This window comes from Anopheles moucheti, chromosome 3, assembly GCF_943734755.1.
Source record: "Anopheles moucheti chromosome 3, idAnoMoucSN_F20_07, whole genome shotgun sequence".
Taxonomy (NCBI): domain Eukaryota; kingdom Metazoa; phylum Arthropoda; class Insecta; order Diptera; family Culicidae; genus Anopheles; species Anopheles moucheti.
In genome coordinates, this window is record NC_069141.1 from 9,634,883 (window position 1) to 9,657,062 (window position 22,180).

At 48.6% G+C, this 22,180-nt stretch overlaps 1 protein-coding gene across 1 annotated transcript; it reads left to right on the forward strand.

Annotated features, from left to right (window-relative positions):
• The first annotated feature begins 233 nt into the window (after positions 1 to 233).
• Positions 234 to 1,856, forward strand: LOC128303871 (glycerate kinase). Its single transcript, XM_053040952.1, has one exon. It carries the CDS (start codon positions 299 to 301, stop codon positions 1,823 to 1,825), a length of 1,527 nt encoding a protein of 508 aa, XP_052896912.1. The 5' UTR covers positions 234 to 298; the 3' UTR covers positions 1,826 to 1,856.
• The last annotated feature ends 20,324 nt before the right edge of the window (positions 1,857 to 22,180 follow it).

A 22,180-nucleotide genomic window follows, 5' to 3' on the forward strand; every position in this document is an offset into this window, starting at 1 on the left:
CTCGTTTTATCTCGGTATTGCGTTTTCAGCAGACTTTGTGCTGAACTACAAATCAATTCCAGAGCTACAGGTTATAAACATGGATGTTGATTGGCGGTGAAATGACAACACGCCAGTAAACAAATAAACGGCCGAACAGGTGGAACAAGGGACAGGGTATTTAATTTTGGTTACAATTTTAATTGTAAAAATGTTGAGGAAGTCACTTATTCGTTTATTCACTTTCAGATTTCTTATAATACCATCACAGTATCTTCCCGACGACAGAGCCTCATATTGCGTCACAAACGCAAATGTTATGAAAGAACGCTTTTTGATGATACGATCGTACCGATTAATTTCAAGGAGAATGAGTACATTGAATTGTGCCAACGTGAATAAGCTGCGCGAACTATTCTCGTATGGCGTAGAAGCGGTTAAACCGAGATCATTGTTTGAAGGATATTACAAAACGGCGAGCGAAATCCACGAAAGTTTTAACCACGTTCAGAAACGCTATCATGTGATCGGATTCGGAAAAGCCGTCCTAGGCATGGCTGTCCAGATGGAAAAACTTCTCGGGCATCGTCTGTGTAGCGGATGTATAAGCATACCAGTTGGTACGAGCGAAAGATTTGCTGGCGATGTAGAGTTTAGCTTATCACCAAACACTGTGATAGAGATAATTGAGTGCGCCCGTGATAACCTTCCGGATGAGCGATCATTGATGGCTGCCAGCAAGATAAGACAAATCGCAGATAGCATGACGTCGGAGGACATCCTATGTGTTTTGGTGTCCGGTGGGGGTTCCGCGCTACTTTGTCTGCCTAAAGCACCCATTACACTGCCGGAAAAGCTGCAAATAATTAAATCATTGTCCACCGCCGGTGCATCCATCGATGAGCTTAACTACGTACGAATAGCCCTATCAGATGTGAAAGGAGGACAATTGGCTTTACAAGCTAAAAATGCTTTCCGGGTTTATTCTTACGTAATATCTGACATTGTAGGGGACCCGATAGAATTGATTGCTAGTGGCCCCACCGTTATTCCGAAGTGGGTGGATGTGAATCGGAAAGCGAAAGACGTTTTAATTAAATACGGGCTGTGGGGAAAACCGTCAAGTGTGGCTATGCAAATAATAGAGCAGCCGAGAGACAACGGAGATAAAACCAACACAGATAATAACGAGCTGTTTTTACTGGGCAGCAATGCAGTGGCCGTAAACTGCATTGTGCAAAGAGCCCAATCTGAAGGATTAAAATGTATCGTTTTATCGAAACAGGTCGAAGGGAACGTAGCCGAATTGAGCGCTATGTACGTGGAGTTGGCAGCTATATTGCACAATTTTAAAAAAGGCCATTTGTCTGAAAGTGTAATGACGGATAAATTTGGAACACTTCTACTTAAGCTAAAGTGCACCGATGCAGAAAAGGTTGAATTTATACGACAAGTTGTCGATTGGAAAGAGGACCCACTACTGATCGTTGGTGCGGGTGAACCAACCGTTTGCGTTTCTGGCAGCGGAAAAGGGGGTCGAAATCAAGAACTTGCGCTTCGTTTTTCGTACGGTTTGCATGCACTTGAAAATGTACCAGATTCTGTATGTTTTCTATCTGCCGGTACGGACGGAATCGATGGTCCAACGGATGCAGCCGGGGCAATCGGTGGCGCTTTCGTTGCCAACGAGTATCGTGAAAGCTTCCAAAGGGACGGTACATCGTTCATTGAAAATAATGATTCGTACAGGTTTTATGAAGCGCTTAATAGTGGATACTATTTTGTAAAAACTGGCCATACTGGCACGAATGTGATGGATTTACACATGCTGTTAATAGATTCGTAGAGAAATGGACTTTGTCTATATGTGGATAATAAACAACCAATTTCGTGATCATCTTTTAACGATACTGAATATGATTTTAATCACTTAAATCAAACACAAAACAAGAGCCACTTACACATGAGTTGCGCTGTCTAGATTCCCATTGGCCCTCCATTTCAGAACGGTCCGTATTAATTTATTTTTTCTCCTCCGATCATGAGTCACTCGGTAGGCAAGAAACACCGGAAGAAGTCGACCGAAAACGGCCATAATTTATAGCGATTGGATGCGCGAGGATGGTCTGTGAACTATTTTCCGTCTAAGCCCCCGGGGTCGTGTTGTCGCGCGGGTCGTATGGGTATTTTGTTTTGTTAATGAAACAAACGCCCAAAAAATCAGCATGGGGCATTCTGGTTAGTTCTACATCCATCAAGTTTTTCTTCCCGATTCATGCTACTATTGCTGGTAGTGCGTTGCGGCTGGATCTGATTATACGAAGGCAAAACGAAACCGTGGACGTGAGTAGTCTTCTCGAAATTAGCCCATAACCCCACGCTTCAAGTGGAAACCAACCAGAGCCAATACGGTGGGCCATGTATACTGTGAGCTAATAGTGGGCCAGATCATGGTAGCGGTGGGCATGGTACGGGCTGGATGGTATCCATTCCGAGCCATCTGGTCAGGTTGAGCGCTCGGGGCTTCTCAATTTACATATTTTTACTGCTTTAATCTTAAAATTATGCAAAAATATAATAATTCTCATAAAAGTTGTACATCTGTTGAAGAGGTCTGACCAGTTCTGCCGGTTGGCATATTAGGAAAGCGTTCGTACAGCGTGTGAGTCGAGGGTGAAAAAAAAAAACCGCACAACAATTCAGCACCGCACCGGCATGTTGACTTATCACCGAGTGACACACGGCGACGATTGCTGAAGATGTGTCGGCACCCAACGCTTTTTGTGTCCACCTGCACAAGCACACACCGGTCGCCGAAATGGCTGTGGGGAAACCGAACGCCTGCAAACGTTTGCGTCGATCGCCGGGCGGATCGTGCACCATGCAGAGGACATAAAACACGGATGCCGTGGAGAGTCATCTGCACTTTGCCGCCGCACCCAAGATGCGCGGCACAACACGGGCCACAGTCTCGTTTTACCATTTAATGGAGCGATGCGCGCAGGATCTGCTATCGGAACCGTGCGAAGGAAGTGTATTTGTGGACGTCGTCGAAGAAAGTAAATGGCGGTAAATCCGATGAAATATGTTCTCCTTCTTTCCGTATCGAATCTGATGCACGCAAAGTGATCGGCAGGCGCGCGCGCGCGCCTCGCTGCTGCGCCGCGTTTTGAATGCCTTTCTGTGGTTGGTTTTGTTTGTTTTTCGTTCCGTTCCGTTGTTTGCCGATGCCACGACATTAACTTTTCTTGCTGACAGGTTTCCTTATCAATTTTTCCTCATACACACAGAGCCCCACATGTCGGGTTCCGTGTCGTTGGTGTGGCGATATTTGTGGGGTAAATTTCAAGTTTTGTAAGCTCGGTAACCTCATTCACTTCTACGCCGTTGTGGAGGTGAGGTGAGGTTTTGCTGCTCGGAGGAACTTTTGATTCACATTTATTTATAAGACTTATAAGAACCGTGACATCAGCTAGACATCTACACGATTCTTAATTCAATAAGGATGGTGCGTTCTGTCACGTGTTAACACCGCTTTGAAGACACTTTTCTATAGCGCTGCCTTTCGTTATGTGTTTTATTTGAACTTTCTCTTAAATATTATATTAAATACTCTTAATACTCTTAACTATATATACATTATTTTAAATAGCTTAAACATAATACAAGATTGACAAATCTCTTGAGCAATTTTGTGATTATCCAAATCATCATTCTTTCGCATAATTCAATGCTTTCCCATTGGTTCTTGGTTCAAGGTTAAGGGCCCCTGGGGTCTATATCTCCGCAAAATCGTTAATTTCACACACAATGCCGACCTCGCACCATGCCGGTTGTCACTCGATCGTAGAGAGACTGCATGGAGCCACGTCGACAAACTGTTCCGTCCGTACCTTTGCTCGTCTTCCCATTCCCCCACCCCACTTCTGGGACGGTAGATTGTGTCGGTGTCAAATCAGACTAAATGGCAACTAGCAGCAGACCTCGTCAGTATGGTCCCCGTTCCCTTGTCCTCCTGCGGTGTCCGCTCGTACGGTCATTTCCGGTGCGCTGCTTAATTGGTCGCACTGATACGCTCCGCTCCGGACCGGAGCACTAATTCTAATGTGGGAAGAAATGGACCGTTATGCCCATCACTACTCCTTCCCCTGACCCACGGGGGCGTCTCTCGAAAGGGTTCAGGTATGCAGGCTCGTGCTGTGTGATTTACTTCCATTTACGCTCCCACACACACACACACACCGCACAGGGTGGATCGATCTCGTGATGGCTGGATCGGGTCGGGTTCCGTTACGGCGTGGCGTCGAAATTCCTGGTGCACTGCAATCGTTCGTAATTGCTACCCCTTGCGATGGACGACGTTCTGGCGCGCATGGCACTTTGGGGCGGACTGGGGGAGTACGCTAATTGAAGCAAACTCATCAAGCTAATAAATTGAATAATCTTACCAAAAGGAAGCAGCATGACGCTCTGGTCGGCGTAGCTCCGTGGACACATCACTTGACTAGACCAAAATTCTAGTTCATAAACTGCTAGCCAGGGCTGCGTTCAGGCCCATGTGGTCGCGACCATCCCAGATCACCCGTATCAGTTGCCTGGGGCTGGGGTTTTCGGTCCCGCTGGTGATAAAAGCGAACCAAAACGGATGACCCAACCGACACTGCAACGCTGCGCTGTGCGAGAATGCAATTATCAGCGATCGTTACTCATTGTGGCTAATTGCTGCGAACATTCCTGTGCCTCACCGTCATCAACCCGGGGACCCCGGGCGCTGCCGGCAACCAACGGTACTTGCACTTGGGGGCCACACGCTGGCCACACGAGGGGACAAAAGCGAAAGAAAACACCGTGCCGCTTCACGCCCGGACCGGATGGACGTTTGAGGTTGAATTTCGTCGTCGTTGTGTCTGGCGCTGTGAGTGATGCAGTGAAGTGGTGATGCCACGACGTCCAAGCCAAGAGAGACACCGCAAAACATCAAAACGCTTGAATGGTGCGTGCGCTTCTTAAAGGCGCTCTTTAAAGGCATCAGAAAAACTTCACACATTAGTGGCGGGCCACATATGCAACCGGTTCGATGGTCGACGGCGAGGTTTTTTTGAAGATGTGCAATATAATATTTCTGTTTCATTGATTTCTCTGTGTGTGCTTTTGAGTGGGGACATTTCGCCAAACTAGTTTTTAGATGGTGGTTTTTGTCCATCAATTCCTATGTCCAATGTTCAGCAAGCTAAAAACTCGTTTTTCTAGCAAAGATGACCACCAGTCGATGGGGGAAGTTTCCCATTGAAGTTGTTAATGATCGTGTTTTGGAGCTGTGTCGAATAAAATGACGTAAATTTTAAACTTAAGATTCCAGAATTACTTTATTGGATGACGTCAGTGTCACTTGGCAGAAGCTTCCGAGTAGAGTTGGGTTACAAAAACTAAACCTGATAAGCTCGATCGATCAGCTCGTTTAGGTGAACGGAAGAACTTCGTTCCGTAAATTATGTTACTGCAGTTCGCGAATAGTCCCCCGGTTCAACTATCTACATAGATCGGTCGGGTGAATTATAGGTTAAATGTAAAACTAATTAAACGAGCTGGAAATCAGGTTGAATGACGCAAGTAGAACGGTTTGTAACGCAAGTTGACCAACGCGTAACGCAGTTGGAACGGAGCGTACCGTAAGTGGAGAGTCCTGGAACGGCAGGTTGAGTGAACTACCCGTCAGATGGAGGAACTTCTGGTGAGGTATGAGAGACAAAAGAACTATCGATCTGTACCGTTCGTTCAGTGCATCACAAAGAACGAACCGGTTCGCTCAAATTGATACAAAACTTATGAGCTGAAGCTCGGAACGAAGAAAAAAAAACATTGCTCTCTCACTGGTGGACAAAACCTAACCTAGAAACCCTTTCTTGGAGACTGCTTCGAGATGGACATTCAAATGGTTTCTGCCGTGCTTATCAGCACTTTTCACAGCCCATCGTGGACGTCGTCGGAAAACCGGAAACCTTCAGGAACTCACTTGCCTCGCTCATTAATGTTCATTAAAGCAGAATTCTTCGGTCACGGGCGTGCGGAAAATGCCGACGAATGTAACGTGTGATAAAAGAATTAGAAAATCGTAGCCTTTTTGCTTTGTGCGGCCAACTGCCTGACGGTGTTGGTCGGTGATGGCGGATGTGCGTACTGCAGCCGTTTCCTGTCCCGCGTTTCCTTCTCTGCAGGTTCCACCAAACCACTGGGGGACCATTCCATCGTCCAGCTGTCCATGTGCAGCGCTTACACGAGATCTTGAAGGAAAGGGAAAAGAAGCACGAAACACAGGGAGCGGTGCGGGACAGGGAGGGAGGGACATGATAAAGGAAAAGAGAACGCGAACGAGTTTGTTTTAAAATTTTCTCACTAATTAACAGCTATATTCCCGCATCAATAAAAGCTATAAAAATAATCATAAAACAACAACAGAAAAAAACAGGTGTCCTATACAACATCTTTAATCATCAACCACTTCGTCACGATGTCCGCACCGTCTCCTGGGCAGACATTCTTACCCATTTCTTCACCCCAACCCCCTCGCTCGCCCCCCCCCCCCCCCCCGTTTCGCGGCCCTGCTCTTCCCGCTATTTTATCGTGTCTCATCGTGTTGCGATGGTCATCCGCCTTCCACATGGAAGGAAATCTCGCGCGGTGGCCTAGACGATCGCCCATCCGCGAAGTGCAGTTTGGCCCGTTTGGACAGGTGTGTGCCCATTTGAAGACAGCACACAAATTCCTCCCAACATTCAGACGTAGCGTCTGAGCGGCTGGATCGCATCGTCCAAATTGCATTGGCCCGAATCTCCCGGGAGATCGTTGTGTGTTTATGCGCCCCAAACTTTGATTATAAAAGGTTGAAGAATTAATATAAACAAACGTTTGGCAAATGTCGATGTATCAATATGTTTCTTTGAGTCATTTTAAATTCTTAATCACAATACTACTTCCACGCGGGTAGCGCCTAAGATATGTACGGTGCCCCGGTGGCCACTCTTCTCCGAATAGACGCTTTATGATACGACATTCTTTTTCCTTTTATCTGGCTGCTCGCCCTGTCCCTAAGCATCAAGTGTTTGTTGATGATTTTTATCGATTATCATTCCCTTCCCAACCGCGCATCCCGGCCAGTAGCCAGCTGGTTGAAGGGAGGGAGAGAAGGAGAGAAAGGAGAAGAAAAATCCCCGGCTAGAAACACATCACTCGCCTCCAAGTGTGGCCCGGCACAGCTGTGAGCCGTTTCGTGGCCGTGGAAGGCTTCGGTTCGATCATCGATCGATCGCCGATCGGTTCGCACCTACGATCTCGGCGATGCCGGGAAATCTTCGCCCGGGCGATGGGAGATGAGTGGGAAATAAAGTTTTATTATGAAAGCCACATTAAGCTGCAAATAAGCTCGGCTTCATCGATGGGTTTTATGGCATTGGGGTCGGCAGGTTTTGTTGATGCGTGTTGCCCTCCCCTGACAAGGTATCCTCCTGTTGAAGGGTTACGTATGCGTGTGGTGGGCACGCTAGTTGACGATAGTCATTCAGGTGGCAAAGGACACGACCGTGCAGAAAATTAGACATGGAATACGGCTTAATAAAGGGTGCTAATAAGGGCTTAGTAAGCTCTAGACTGCCGAGGCTTATTTGCCTGTGGCAAGACATTTTTATTATTTTGTCACTTTGTGAAGATGTCCACAGTTGAATCGGTTGCTGGAAAAAGGAACCCCGAACGGGGTGACTTACGTCACATTAAGGTGCATTTAGGTTGCAAGCAGCTCGTCACCGAGGCATAAATCCTACCTGACATTTCTTACCGAGCTTACGCAAGAATGCTACAGCAACGCGACAACCGTTTCGCTCGCACCTGAACATTTTCCCTTTGGCCCGCCGGTGTATTCCATCGGTCCAACGCGGTGCAACGAGAGATGCGCCATTAGTTGCGACTGCAAGTCCACCCAACCGTTGCGATCGTGCCCATCTCGCCGCGTTAAAGACGCGCTGGTTCTGCTGCTGATCGCACACGGTTTTGGCTCCGGTGGCAGCCTTCGCTGCATGTTTTAGCGCTAGGAGGAGGGGAGAGGGGGGGGATTGGGATCGGATTCGAGCTGGAAACTTCTCTTTCACATTCCGACGACAACGGCGGAAATGGCACCTGGTTTTATGTGCGAGCGTGCGCGCACGCGCACACATACGGTGTGCGCGAATGAGAAAAGGGGGCAAGCAGGAGGGACGGACGCGTTGGCTTGGGCGGGATGGGGAGGCGGGGACGGAGGAAAAAATACGTTGACTCGAAAAAAAAGCTGAAGGCCACCGGTTAGACCGGTTGCAGCCCTGGTCGGGCCCAGGCTTCGGAGCGGCTTCGTTTCGGGCACGGGAATTGTGGATTGCTCGCAGTGTTCCTGCCTGCCAGGCAACTCCACCGCCGAAGCCCGCGCGGCTGACACTGAGGACCCACTGCGGAGGGGACAAAACACGTTCTTATTAGTAGCGCGGATTGGTTGTAGTAATGTTGTTAAAGTTGTTTAAGATTTTTCCATGTTGTTGTTGTTGTTGTTGCTGTTGTTGCTCATTTCAATTCGCTGCCGATGTCATCGATGTCGTCGTGGTCGCGGTCTGGTCGTTTATACGAGCCTGGGTCTCGTGGAAGAGGAAAGGATAGAACGAGGTGAGTCACATGATGCTGAGTGTGCACGGCAGAGCGATACATTTGCATGCGTACCATCCGAGCTGGTGGGGCTGAAGGTTTAGAACAAGCTGGAGTACAAGCGGAGATTAAGCCGAGAAAAAGGTGACAGCTCGCGTTTGGGGGACTATTGCACCGAATGGTACAAATTGAATTATTTACGCGAAAGGGGGAATTTTCGGAATGTAGCTGGACCATCTCTTACACTGCCCGGTGGTGGGAATGCTCGTTTTCTCCTGTGCTCGCAAGGAATTCCTTGACCGACTGCGGAGTTAACGGCCGTTCAAACCGTTCGAAATTGCTGCCGGGGCGCGGATTTATGGGCCGTGGTTTCGTGGTTTTCGGTGCAGTATGCTACCGAACACGCACCGGAGAAGAGATGCAAATTATAAAATTGAGTATCATGTAACAAGGTGATATTTTCACCCTGTTCCCGCACCCCGGGTCTCTTTCCTGTGGCCGGCGACCATGGACCCGTGGTCCGGGGGGCTCCACGAAGGCTGGACGATGCCTGGGTCCGTGCGTTGATTTTGTTTCTCTATCTCGCGTCTTCTTGCGTTGGGAAGGGAGCTCGAAACAAAAACAGGTACTACACACGAACAGGGGGAGCTGTGAATTGTGCACCCAAGTTACCGTTTCGCGATCGCAATGGGGGGAAACCCGTTCGGTGGGGTGCGCAAGTTGGGTTTCATTTTCTACGCCGATTTCTAACGATGCAAATCGATGTTCTCGGTTCGGTTGGCGTGCTGGAAACTTGAATAGCAGCTTCCCGGCCAAGCAGCGCGCTGGCTGGGACGGAACGGCAAATGGCGGTGCGAACGAGATAGCTCGCAAGGCGAAAAGGTAGACAGCAACAGAAAAAAAATGGTATGAAAAATAAATAAAAATAGCAGCCATCGAATGGCCATCGCGGCATAAACGCGCGACTCAACCTTGTCGCGCTCGCTGCCCGTGTGATTTAAGCCCCTACGGCACCAGAAGAGGCTTGATCCACCTGTTGCGCAGGTTCGCTGCTTCATCTACATACGCTGGGACGGTGCTTAAAAAAACAAAACAAAACAGAAAAAAAAGCTTGACTCGATGACTGCGCGCCCCATGGCAATATCGCATGGTTTCCACCCCGACCGATGATCATCGCGCATCGAGCCCATGATAATCATCATCAGCAGCATCATCGTCGTAATCATTTTCGATTTTCTTCCTGCCCGACCCGTGCTGGTGGTTTTGGAAGGCTTTTGCCAAAGGGGGTCTGATCAGGTTGAAGCCGACAGCGCGCAGTGGCCTGCCATCTGCAGCAAACATCGGCTAAAGCTCGGCTGCCAGCACCACACGGGCAGCGTCGCGATCGCGAAGCCCCCTGTCGGGAGAGGGGGAGTTTAAAATAATCACGGATAGATTTAACCAGTAGAGAGTTGAGCGCGGACATAACAGCATGTCGTGTGACGACCGTGTGCGGGAATTCGTCCGTATTTTTGGGTTGAATTAGCGTTTTCTCTTCCCTGTTCGAGGGTTGTTTTTTTTTTTTGGTTGGTCTTTCCGACAACACGGAGCGGGTTCGAGTCGGTTTTGCTACGTACGCGTGTAAGTTGGTTAGTAAACAACGGCAGGAATGCAGTGTGGTTCTCGTGCGAAACGGATCGAATTACGGATCGGAAGGCTGAATTGGTGCTAATCAAAAGACTTGCGCGCTGCGCCTAGTAGTACAAGCGACGAACCCGTTCGTACCGTGGCGTGACTACAACCAAGCGTTCTAGTGTACGGTACGGCAAAACTATCGGACCCCTAGCCGGATCGGAAACAAGTTTGAAAAATCAGATCCAATCAACCGCAGTGCTATCTAGTGCTATCCGCCCGGGGCGCTCCAGAGCGCCAGCAAGAATTAATGCAGGTGTGAGGAAAATAGTAACGCATCGGTGACATTAAACCATTCCGCGTGGCACCACCGGATGAAGGCGACTAGAAAGGTTTGCCTGCCCGAGAGGTCAACCGATCGGTGTTGTATATTGGGTGGCTGGAAATTCTGGCCTTGCTACGACAAACGGCACCGAAATCACTCGTTTCCTCACGAGAACGGTGGTTGGTAAATAAATAAATGTACAAAACAGCATCGCGACACAGCCGCACATACCAGCGCCACCGGAGCCAGGAGAGAAAGGAAAATTGTTACAAATTCATCCAGCCAGCAGCGCAAAACCCGCCCGTCCCACTGACGGCCCTCTCCCTGTGCCGCCCCTTGGCCTGTTGTTGCCGAACGGGGTGAAAGTACATGAAGGTGAGCGACAGGTGAAGAAGAAAGCCGGGTGGAACAAAATCGAGACAGGAGCTAAGGCAAACTGGTGTGTTTAAGAGAGAGAAAGAGAGAAGAAGGTGGATAGAAGGGAAAGAGTGAGCGAGAAAGAGATAGCAGGGAATTGGTGTTGTGGCGTTGCGTGCGCGGTTCGAGCGGCCTCGGGAAGCGAATCCGTTCCGTGCTGGTCCGTTCGAAGCGGATCGTTTTGCGGATCGCTTAAGAAGAAAAGCGTTATCGCGGTGCAATGGGGGGCGAGGGAATTGGGGTGCGTTGTGAGTGCGTCTTCGTGAGTGTGTGTGTGTTCCCGAGTCCCAAATAGCAAGGAAATGGGCAAGGAGCAAAACGGAAGGCAAGTGGTGAATTAATCGAAGCTATTAAAGAAAAAAAAGATCAACAAGGTGTGAGTGTGTGAGTGTGTGTGTATGTGTAAATGTGGCACCATCACAAGAGATCGCCTGGGGGAGGGAGAAAAAAAAGTATTACAAGTGAAATAAAACGCAGTCAAACTGGTGACAAAATGCAGCGAAAACCGAGTAAACAGCACTAGCGCAACAGGTGGTGGTGAAATGGAATAGATCCTTCGAGGTGGAAAACATGGAACCACGATAGTTTCGTGGTTTCGCCCGCGAAATGGGCACAACCGGCGTAGAAATCCTTGATTAATGTACCAAACACATCGAATCGGTTCTATTAAATTAATTAATAATTCATCATTTTATATCCATCTCGAACCAGCAATCTCGATCTCTCTCGCTCTCTGTTTGCCTATTTATTTCGATACCAATCACCAACAGATTGATGTGGCGGTCGATTATAGCTGCGATGGCCTCGACAAAAACGCCGCAAGGCCTTTGTGAAAGTATAGAAACGACCCACAAGGTCACCGTGAGACGTTTCATCCGTTTTTTTGGTCTCAATCTTAGCGAATGCTTTGGATTTTACACACACACACACAGCTTGGATTTGACAGAGAGACTTGAGACTTTAGAGGTGGGCATCTTCAACCCCAAGTAGAATTTATTCTAAATTAAACGATCAGTTTTCCTTCTCAATCTTAGAAAATTGTTACGATTTTATAGCACAGCTGAATGATAGATATTTTAGAGTTTGGACGATGGCATCTTCAACTCCAGAAAGAATATACTCTGAATCACATGATCAGTTTTCGTACTTTATCTTAGAAAATTGTTGGGATATTATAATATAATTGAATCATAGAGATTTGAGACTTTGGACATGGGCTTCTTCAATTCCAAGAAGAATTTACTCTGAAATAACTATTCTTTTAATTGATTGATCAGCTTTCTTTCTCAATCTCGAAGAGTACTTTGGATATTAGAGTCTGGGCGCGGACATCTCCAACCCCAAGACGCAAATACTCTAAACTAAATGATGTATTTTTTTATGTACCTTGGAGAATGCTTTATTTTTTATTGTACACTTGAATAATGGAGATCTGCGAATCGATTTCCCAACCTCCAAAGAAGAATATACTCTATCTTTGAACTATCTTTGAAATCGTTGAGTCAACAATCCAGCATGAGGAAATGCTTTTATTTATAGCATCATGCGTTACGCAATTTGTAACGGTTCAGCTGCAGCGAACAACATCTAATTAGCATCTTAAAATTGCACCATTGCAGGTGATATCATGATGTCAATTCTAAAGCAATTCGAAACACAAAGAAATAGTAATGACACATTCATTTCTCTCGCTCACTGGTGGACATATACAGCGGCCCTGGGCAGGGGCGAAGAGGTGTTGCGGTAACGTTTCTGCGTCGCTAGCTGAAGCCATGGGTGTGCAACGCAGCGGATCAAACTGCTTCGATCGAGCCATTTCTTTGCTATGATTAGTTGCGGTTTGCCTGCAGTCAAGCCAGTTTATTATACAAATGCGCAGAATGTTTCCATTCGCGCGCGTCGGTTTGGCGACGGTTTGCCTACACCTTAACCGCACGGCCCGTAAGGGGGACGATGATCGTTGATCGGACTGAATGTGGCCGATCTCGTAGCAGCGCGTAGATTTAGTTACGCGATCGTATCAGCCAGGAATCAGACAAGGCACATCAGAAGCACACAGCGACAGGAACTAGTTTTGTGGGAAGATGACGGCGGATGACGACGTGACGTGAGAAAAGGATGCTCGGGGCAGGATCGATTCCCTAGTTTAGAATATTTACACCACACCCTTCGAACACGATCGTTAACATCTGTTTGTACAACATTCTTCACGCACAAGTTGCTTAACCGCACCGCGCATACGCGGCCGGATCGGTTCAATATTGATCTTACGGAGTACCTGAGCAGAAGGTGCTTCCAAGGAAGAGTAGCATAAATCGGTAAAGTTACAGTTGTGATACACACCGTCTACATCGACCGGAGGGTGTCTATGTAATCATGCTGAAAGCTCGCCAATATATCCAAACGGTTCACGGTGGCGCTAAGAGCATTTAGTTGTCTAACATAATATTTGAGAGCGGAAGTCTTGTTGTTTTAGCAACATAGAAGTTAAACAAATGCCTTTCAGCTTGAGTGTGTTGTTGCTTTTATGATGGGCAGTTCAGTCGGTGAGTGCTTACCAAACAAGCGCGGAGAGAAAGCGTTGCAGAATTTGTTGAACATTCAAAAAGGATACATCTGGAAGGTAACGTTCCAAGTTGTGCCGCATCAGACAATCTTCCATCAACAGGAAACTTTCGAATTGCATGGTTGATTACGAATTCTGCCCATGTTTAGCTGACACTTTGCGCACGTACAACTGTTCAAACAAAATATGCAGTCGAGAATGTGCAATATTCATTATTCCAAACGCGCCAGAGGACTCAGCCCCGCTGACAGCAAACCACGGCGGGAAGAACTCCTGCAGAACGGAAGCTAACGACGAGGCGCACCAGAAATCCTAGCCAGATTCTGCCGCATTGCCGTGGAAGCTGTGGTCACCGAAACCTGATTTCCACGATGTCCACGGACCGGTTTCGCTGGCCGCCGGGTTGGAGTGCGCGCCCGTCAGCTCCGGCACGAGTGCCTTGCCGTTGGCCGACCACCACCGGGCAAATAGGGGAACCGGAGGTTAGTTTGGCCCGTGGCGATCCGGTTTCCGCTGTGCGGGGATGCGATGATCGATTCGAAGATCGGCGTATCGATTGCAGATGTGCACGTCATGACGCGACCGGGAGTGGGACCCCTTGTGGGCCATCGCACGAGCCCCAAGCAAATGCGATGCTGGAAGAGTCGTCCGAGAGGGCAGGGGAGGGCAAACACAGAGGGAGAGAAATCAATTAAAAACAAATTTTCCTATAAAAGGAGATAACTCCATTCCAATTAAGCGGAATGTTTTTGCACACACAAATAAATAAAACATAAGCAAACGGAAAACCAGTCCGCGGTCGCGCAGTCGCATCACAAACGATGCTTAGGCCCGCGCGTGTTTTGTTCCAGACCAGATGGGCCACGCTGCGGGCATTGGCATGGCTGGTGGGTTCACCCTCCAACCGGTGCACGGTTTGCCGGGACGGGCTCGAGCCTGGGTACACAAATAACTAAAAAAATAAATGTATAAAACGACAACAGCGGCAGATGAAATTAACATTGACATACCCGTCACAGCATCCGTCAGGCTTCGGGTACGTTTGCATTCCGCCGACGGCAATGGGTCAAACCCGGGGCGCCCGCTCCTGCCGCTGCGAGTCCGCGTTCGCTCGTTCGGTTTGGCCGCGCTCGGCGAAAAACCGGACGGAAACCGGGATTGGGAACCACGATCTGCAATTCATTGAGGAACGCGCAATGCGTGTATCAATTAATGCGTTTCGTTTCGATGCGCCCGTTCCCTGGTTCTACCCGCCGAGGACGATGATTGTTCGTCAGCGTCCGCAAACGCGTCCGGTGCTCCGGGTTTTGCGCAAAGAAATGCACAACAGGGGCCAGATTGTTTTCGTGCTACCGGGGGCAAACGGTTGGAGCGGTGCGCAAAGCTCGTTTTGCTGACACCGATCGAATGTCCAATGATCGGTTCGATTATTATCGGCCGGGCCGTATGTTTTGCGGATCGGCATCTTGCCAACTTACCGGAAGCGAGCAGGTTTTGTCCACGATCGAGCGCGCAAGGACTGTTGGACCGTGTACTCGTTGCTTGGGGGCATCATTTCACCGGGTCACTCGCTGGAACTGAAACGTTTTATGAATGAAATGCGCGAAAAAGGCAATGTCCAGTTGCAGGTGACGGACAGAGCGACATTGTCGTTCTTGCGCTTTAGATGTATGAGACTCTTTCAGTGGAAGGTTGTTGTCTTGTTGGAACATTACTGTAGATCTCAAGATCTTTAATCAGAATTGTGTTATATCTAAACACTGAAGAGATCAGACACACAGAACTACATTACTGATATGACAGAATAACAAGGTCTTACTGTTGAGGTCTCGAACTCCTGGAATAACCCTTAAGCTGAGCTATATTGCCCAAAACCTTCAAGAAATAGCAAGATCCCTCATTTCCAATATCAAGAGAATTTCTACGGTGGTGGATAATATACATCCTGTTTCTCCTATTCACCTGCTCTATCAGTCACTCTCCTATAGCTAACCCTGAGTTAACACGAGACACTGGAGATAAGGTATCCTGAATATCTAGGAGATCCTGAATATACTCACTTTGTTAGCTCGTGATACGAGCTCCAATAGATTGAGCAATGGCCTATCTTATCATGTTCATCAGATCTTGGCACATTTATGGGGAGATTCCCTTCACATTTCGTGAGATTCCTTGACGATAAATACCCCGATATGTACAGTTTACACTATGTAATATGATAATTTGGTGCAACAAGCTCAAAAATATGTGCCTCATGCCGTTCAAAAGCGAAAAGCAAATAAATCGCACCATACCGGCTCCGAAACGTCTGTTTTCTGTGAAGTCATCGTCGTAGAGGCTGGGAATACTTGGAACTCGTAGCCAAGCGCACCGCTCACGGGCTTTTTGAAGTGGCGAAAACGGAATGCATGTGAAAAAAGGGGCTAGAGCTCGAGGATTGGGTGTTTATGTGCATATGGCAACCGGACCGTACCGAGGCACGCTAGTTCGAGGAATGCCGGCCAAACGGTCCGGTCTGCGGGCCCCGAGTCTCGTGTTCTCGAGAGACACAATCCTTGGAAAATGGTTGTGCCTTGCTAAACGGCCGGATCGTTCGCACTTACACAGAGAAATAGAAACCGATAAGCCATTTAACTGGATGGATCGTGCACGGATGGATGCGGTGGGATCTCTCGATGATGGGATCTCGAATTACAGCAACACGATGTTCGGCGATCGCTTGCCCCTTGAGCCGCTGGTGCCCGGTACGGGACCATGCTGGTGCTAAAAAGGTTTCCGAAACCACGTGAACCCCTAACCGATCGGTTATTCCCGTTGGTGTGTGCGTGGTTCATGGCTTGTGTTGTTGCAAAGTTTTTGTTTTATAGCCCTCGTCTTAAGGGCCGGAGTCAAGCTGTCTGGCAGTGCTGTGGCCGAGTCCTTTCGATGTGGGCTATTGTTGGAAACAATCGGGCACCTCGGGCCAGGCAGGCAGCGCGGTAACACGACGAGAAGCATGTGCCGTTTTCCACCAAACAAGGATGTGCAAGATGAGCCAAAAAAGTAGGCAAGCGGGCGGGCGTACGATCGTCCGGTCCCTGCAGCCAGGGCACAATCTTATTAGGTCGTCTATTGTCTATTGCGCAGCTTCCCAAAACCGGAGAGCTTTCCCTCAGCCCCGGGGGCCAATCGACAGGGCAATCGTGCACATTGTGCCGGTGCTGTTGTTTGGCGCATTATCAGCAGTTACGAGTGGGCAAAGGGTCCACTCTCTCTCACTCTTTCTCTTGCTCTCTTTCTCGATGCGGTGCGGCACCTTTAACTTGAGAAAAGATCACGCTATTATTGTATGGTGTGCTGGGTGCCCGTCCCAAAGCAAAGACGTACCACGACGGTCCGATGCCGAGCGCGTCTGTGTGTCTGCGCCTTTACGAATTTGACAAGCATCCTTCTGCTACGGTGGCGTTGATTACTATCGATCACTGGTGTACGGTTTTGCGTTATGAAAGCGTTCAAGGTGCGCTTCTATTGTTGGGCAGACCGTACAAAACCGTACGAGACTGTTCGGGCACGGTCCCGCGGCCGTATAATTTATTTACATTTAACGAATCATTTGTGAGCGGTCCGGAGGCGCAACCCGAACGCAAATGCCCAACGGTACCAACCGGGCATCAGCTCGCCTGTGAGTGTGTGTGTGTCGGGGTGGTTTTTTTTTTCCTTTAATGGGTCGTTCAAGGTTGTGCTAGCCGGACCGGACCAGACAGCCTGTCGCTGGTGTTCGAGGGTGAAATATACGTGTCTGCATGAGCACATCTCATGCTTGTGTCATCGATGCCGTTGGAAAGGGCGCCAAACGAATATGCGCGCGTGGGCCTATGGCCCTTTCATTTTTTCCCCCCGCGGTTCGCGACGATCTTACACACAGCATCGTTGCCCGTTGATGGAAGGTCTTCGTCTCAGCCTTTTGAAAGTCGCGCACGATGAATACATAAGTTGAACATTTGACCCAAAAAAAAAGAACTATAAACTGGCTAAAGATATTTTAAATGATAATTGTTCCATTTTTGAGGAATTCAATTTGAAGATATTAGAATATAAGGCACTTACGATCCTTTTTGTATTTAAACTAGAATATATTAAGAAAAGTAAACATTATTCAGAAAAAACGGTAAAAAAACATTAATTATCATGCTGATTGCTTCTGTTCGTAATGGTTAGCATTGTTGTTGAGTGTGCTGCTTACATAAGCACTTTATGCCATTGATGTAGGTCACAGAGATAATTGAAACTTTCATAATTAAACGAAGTACGGAGCCCGTACCCGTACACGCTCGAACTCTCGGCTAGGTGTTTCAGAGAATTATCATACAGCCTTTACCACTGTCCCAAGCGGTTGAGCTGGCGGGAATCATAAAATTGCTACACATATTGGAGAAAATTGTTTACTTTCATTCGAAGGATTTTCGGCAATTTCAAAACATACCCGTAGCCGCGCGGGAACCGCGGACAGACTGTCGGTGTCGACGGTGGAATTATATATTTAGCCGTCAAGTGTGTGCGCACCGCATACACCGCATGGACGGAATTTTGCACGTTCCGTTTCATTCGCACCATTGCCGTGAGCGCAGTGCGGGGATGTAAAATTGATTGAACTTCTGGCTACCCGATAATGCCTGGCAGCCCTCCGCCCGTACCCAAAACCCATGCCCATTATTGACGATAATGAGTGCCGACAAAGGAAAACGGGTTGCGTTCCGCAACACCAGGCCGGAGGTTGCCGGTTGTTCGCCAGACGTTCTGGCGGCTTCCAAAGATCGCGGTAGGATGTTGTCGAACGGTCGGCGAACTGACTGATCGTGTCGATCGATCGCGAATATCGGCAAGGTGTCGAATGATGCTGCCCAGCCGATGACCCCGCAAGACCGGTAACTGTTCTCGCCGCGTCCACAATGCTGTCCTTCCCTTGTTCCCCCGGTCCGGTACGGGCCTGTTCTCGAACGCGCATGAAATATCCTTGTGTGGGGAGCTCCCTGAAACCTGGCCAAGAGTTTATTATTTTCATTCATTTGCGTATCTGTAGTCGTTCTCCTCCTCTGCCTGGTTCACCTGCTTACGGTGTGCTGGAGCAACTCTGCGTCTGGTAAAGTTGATGGATATCGTAGATCGTAGAACTCCATCACCCTCCCCCTCCGGTGAGCGACACAGTGCCAGAGTGTCTGGTCATTATGCTGTGCGTCCTTCGACGCTTGCCCGCGAAGGTTGTGCTTCTATTCGGTACATTCACACGGCCGCTCACTGTGGGTTGAAAATAAAAAAAATACTCCTCAGTAATAATAAAACACACACTCTGTCCGCGGGGCCTACTCGAGAGACTTTTGGGAGGTACAAGACGAAGCAATCAGGGCGCTGGAACGGGCGCTCATAAAAGCCTGTCAGATAACTTGTTTCCCTGGAGCCGAAGTCGGACAGGATGGAGAACGTGTTGATTGGGGCCGGCCCGATCCGCCACCGCGCACCGGCGATGGAATGGTTTGGGAATCGTTCATCAGCGAAACTGTACTGGTGCTATCAGTCAGTGGGTCTGGGTGTCCGGAGGCTACGGACAACAGCGGGTGTAACATGAAACCCGATCCACGGTGTTGGGTAACCAGAAGGACGAAAGACACCCTGTACGGATGATTACATTGTATCGTATCGAAGCAGTGCTTTGCATCGAACCCAAAAGCGGTGCTGAGGGTGCGTTTGGGGGTAACTTTTTGCGACACCGACACGGACCGTGCTGTCTCATTTCAGGGGTGTTAGATTACTGACCTTTCGGTTGCGCTAGAATCATTTCCTTGTTTCGATGGCTAAAAGGCAATCGGATGGCTAACCTCTCGGCATTGCAAAGGTCCGCGAAGGTGGTTAGTGGAGTGGTGGACAAAGTTTGAAAGGCTGTTAGCAAGCAGTTGACAGCGTCGAACTGTTGGTCAAGTGTCGTTTGCAAGGACCAATGTGGATTATGATGTCTTGTTAATATGAGCACCATTGGGATCTTACTATTCTTCGTGGCATCTTTCTAGTGTGCCTTGAAAGTAAGGAAGAGATTGTGAGATATGTTCATTATATTATAATGTCCAGTTTGTTGAACAGTTTTCAAAGCTCCATAACATTGCGAATTAACACTTCCAGAATGTACGATCTGCAGGTACTTTTAGTGCTCAAACGAAATAACGGCTCGAGAGCGGTAGTTTGGGGATTTCCCAGATGCTCTCCAAGGATTTACATATTTCTAACATTCGTGCGTTCATTCACGAAGCACTGGGAATATCCCACCACCACCGGAAGCTAAACATCCTTTTGGGCACATTCTGAAGGAGGTGTGAAAAAAATAATAACCTCATTTGGGTTTTGTTGTTTCTAACATCATTAAAATGTGAACCAGAGCCCAGGAACTCCAGGTCGTTCATGAAGATGTTGGAATTCCCCAGGAATTCAGTTTTGGGCTCACGGGCTCCGAAGGCAGCTCCGGGTAGGAAACGGGTTTTTGCTACGGCAGGGATTGAATGCACATATCTGCTTAATCTGGTCTGGCCGATTGTTCCGCCCGGATGGACAGTGACGGACGTGCAGTGATGGAAGAAATACTCACCCTTCCACGATAGACGGTGGCCCAGATTACACAACCGAACCTAGCCACGGCATGCATCGCGGCACTCTGGCAAGCTGTCCGTTCCTACAAAACGGATCGCTCGATCGCGCCCGGGAAGGTGTTAAGAAGTAAACATGAGGTCGTCCATGACCAGTGCGGGCCGGGAAGATTGCCGCTTCTGGCAAAGCGCGGACTTCGGCGGCACGGTGCTCGGTGATAATTTATTAATTGTTTGATTAAATATAATTCATTCGATCTAAATAACAGATAAATTTCACTTCACAGAGCATCAATCCCCGGGGCCCCGGCCAAAAAAGAAAACCAGCGCATCAAGTGCCGCGCACCGTTGGCCGAAGCTTGTCAGAAGTCTTCGCGGTGCGCTTGGAACCGGTCGTTAGCAGAGCCGCGTTTCCGTTTTTTGTTGCCCGGGGCGTAATAAATAATTCGGAAGTGAAAATGACATGCAATTGCTTTGCGTTTTGCTGCCCGCCCCGGAGCGAATGCGCTTTGAGTGTGCCGGTTTTTGGCATTAGCCGTTTGGCTGTGGCCGTTTTGCCGACCGCCACGCCACGGACGCGCGCGGAGCACACCCGCCACAAGGCCAACGGGTGCGTGGATTGAGCGCGTTCGCGTCAATCAGTCTATCCCGAGCCAACGATCGCTATAGCGATCGTTTTAGCGTTCGTGCTCGCGCCGTTCATCGCGCCGGCCTCTGCAGTACGACAAGTGCGCCCCGACACGCGTGCATGCGATGCGAAGCGCTGTGTTTTTTTACTTCTTCTCCAGCGTGCGCGGTGTTTACAAATCGTTCTCATAAATATTCTCTCACTCTCACCCTTGCATGCGCAAGATGGTAAGTGTAACTGCTGGATGCCGGGGGTAATGTTGCGGGGGTGAAAGGGGAGGGGGGGATGGTAGGGTGTTAGGGGTTGGGGGTGAGATGGGTGTAAGGAGATCGATCGATCGATTGCTCCCGCGAGGGCAGAGATGAAAGTTTACACACAGTTTAACATAAATCTTCACGATTTGTTGGAGTGTAAATAACTGTTAATGAAAATATGATTTCCTCAATATTTCTTACTGAACCCGGTTGGTGGTAAAAAGGGAGAGAGAGAGAAAGAGTTTGTGTAACTGGGATGGTGCAGCAGTTTCCGTGACGATCGTACACCAATCATTGTGGCACAGTGCGGTTTGATTCTCAAGGATAACCACAATCCGATCCGACAACCCGCTATAGAACTACTGGATGTATATATGCACCCGCCAACACCCGGGGAGGTCAACAACTAGCACTCCGCTTGTAAAGTTGTTTTATTTTTTTCTCTCCTCCAAGAGCTACTTTAAAATGTAAACTTAACGTCCCGAGCGTATTACATAAAAGCTACACTTGCTTCCTGTGGGACGGCGAAGCACACTGTCAGCACTCCGATCTGTGCGTCCAACTGTCATTTCGAACATCAAACGTCTTTCAAACGTCTTGATCCTCTCTTGGTCGATCGGTTTTCTTTTGGTTTTGTTCTGCTTCCTCTCATTCCGTTTTTGTTTTCTCGCGCACTGAACCGAACGCACACCATGGCCACGCCCATTCCACGCGTTCATCCTCGTTCATTCGGTGCGTTCATCCGACCTGGATGGTCGAACTTTGGTCTCGCGTTCATTCATTCGTGTTCGAGATGCTGTCGCGAGATGGTTAAAATTTTGTGAAGCTGCCTCGGTTGTGACGACGTCGACGTACCGTATTTTAGCGCACAGTCGCGCTTTTGTAGTGCTGTGCGATTAGTGAGCGGAAGAGAACGCCAGCTTTTGGCTTATTCTTGATCAACTAAGAAACAAATTGTTTACTGATTTCCCCCCCAGCCGACTGGAAAGCAATAGTGTGAATTTGAGCGTGAGGTGCGTTACAACAAGTGATCGATGTGTGCATGTCGCGTTTGAGATCGCGTAAATCTGGAGCAGTGCCAGGCGTTGTGCCAGTGTGTGACAGGAGGAGGCGAAAAAAAATAAATAAGTGTAC